The sequence below is a fragment of the Cucurbita pepo genome, chromosome LG03 (assembly GCF_002806865.2).
Source record: "Cucurbita pepo subsp. pepo cultivar mu-cu-16 chromosome LG03, ASM280686v2, whole genome shotgun sequence".
NCBI lineage: Eukaryota > Viridiplantae > Streptophyta > Magnoliopsida > Cucurbitales > Cucurbitaceae > Cucurbita > Cucurbita pepo.
In genome coordinates, this window is record NC_036640.1 from 2217271 (window position 1) to 2218360 (window position 1090).

General features: G+C 45.2%; 1 protein-coding gene across 1 annotated transcript; it reads right to left on the reverse strand.

The window, feature by feature from the left end:
* Nucleotides 1–76: 76 nt before the first annotated feature.
* On the reverse strand, nucleotides 77–1090 carry LOC111791166 (transcription factor CSA-like). The gene is made up of 3 exons (XM_023672406.1): nucleotides 759–1090; nucleotides 388–675; nucleotides 77–319 (listed from the first exon to the last, which is right to left on the reverse strand). Exons 1-3 carry the CDS (start codon nucleotides 1033–1035, stop codon nucleotides 105–107), a joined length of 780 nt encoding a protein of 259 aa, XP_023528174.1. The 5' UTR covers nucleotides 1036–1090; the 3' UTR covers nucleotides 77–104.

Below are 1090 nucleotides of genomic sequence, written 5' to 3' on the forward strand. Positions count from 1 at the left end.
TTTTTTTTTTTTTTTTTTTTTTTGTTTACATTTATACTCTGCTTTTCATAAAGGAAACAGAGGAACAGTTTGTATGAATGTTTGATAAAGCAATGGTTTTTATTTCAAGAAGCTCCAACTCCAAGGAAATCAATGAACTCCATTTTCATATGATCCTGCCGCCGCCGACCGTTTCCCCACCCAGATGATAAGCACAGATTCGTTGAAATCACTGACTCCGCCGCCGAAACATCCGAGTTCGACTCAGAGTTCCCTGACTGCTCCGCCGTCATCGCCTCCTCTGTTTTCCCCCAAACCTTCCCCATGCCGCCGCACCACCCTACAATCAACCCATTTAGACTCAAAAACCACTAATCTAAACAGAGATTTCAAAAGGGTTTAACTTACTGGAGGCGGCGGAGGTAGAGGCGGTGCTGGAAATGGTGGATTCGCCGGAAACATTGTTTTTCTGAAAGATCTTTCGTAAGGATCTCCTCTGTTTTCTAGCCATGATTACATGCCAATGATTCTTGACGGCGTTATCAGTTCTACCAGGAAACAAACGAGCAATCATAGCCCATTTGTTTCCATACAATCTATGAGCTGTTACGAGCCGTTCTTCTTCTTCTTCGTTGAACGCTGCTCTGTTTATCCTTGGATCCAATTGATTAAACCATCTCAATCTGCAACTTTTACCTTAAACCCACCAAACAAAAAACCGATTCAAACCCAGATTACATTTAGTGAAAACAAAGCTTTTCGTGAACTAAAAACGGTACCTGATCTGCCACGGAGATTCTCAGCAATGAGATTCCAGTTTTGAGGGCCATAACGGGCGACGAGTTCTTTAAGCTTAGCATCCTCCGCCGGCCTCCAATGGCCTCTAGCACAAAGCTTGGTGTGACGGTGGGGTGCATTGTTTTTAGTAACAATGGCAGTTCCATCACTGGAAGGCAGAGGCGGAGGCAGAGGAGGCGGCGGCGGCGGCGGCATCAAGGCAGGATTTTGAAGCAACCCATTACCGGGAAATGCATGATTGAAGGGAGGAAGGTTCATTGGGGGAATGAAATGAGGGGAAGGAGAGAAAGGGAAGGTTATAAAGAAGAAGCGT

Coding starts and splice junctions, on each gene's coding strand:
- LOC111791166 (XM_023672406.1), bottom strand. CDS start 1,035: ATGAACCTTCCTCCCTTCAATCATGCATTTCCCGGTAATGGGTTGCTT. Junction 676..758: donor GAATCTCCGTGGCAGATCAG/GTACCGTTTTTA, acceptor GGTGGGTTTAAG/GTAAAAGTTGCAGATTGAGA. Junction 320..387: donor CTCTACCTCCGCCGCCTCCA/GTAAGTTAAACC, acceptor GGTTGATTGTAG/GGTGGTGCGGCGGCATGGGG.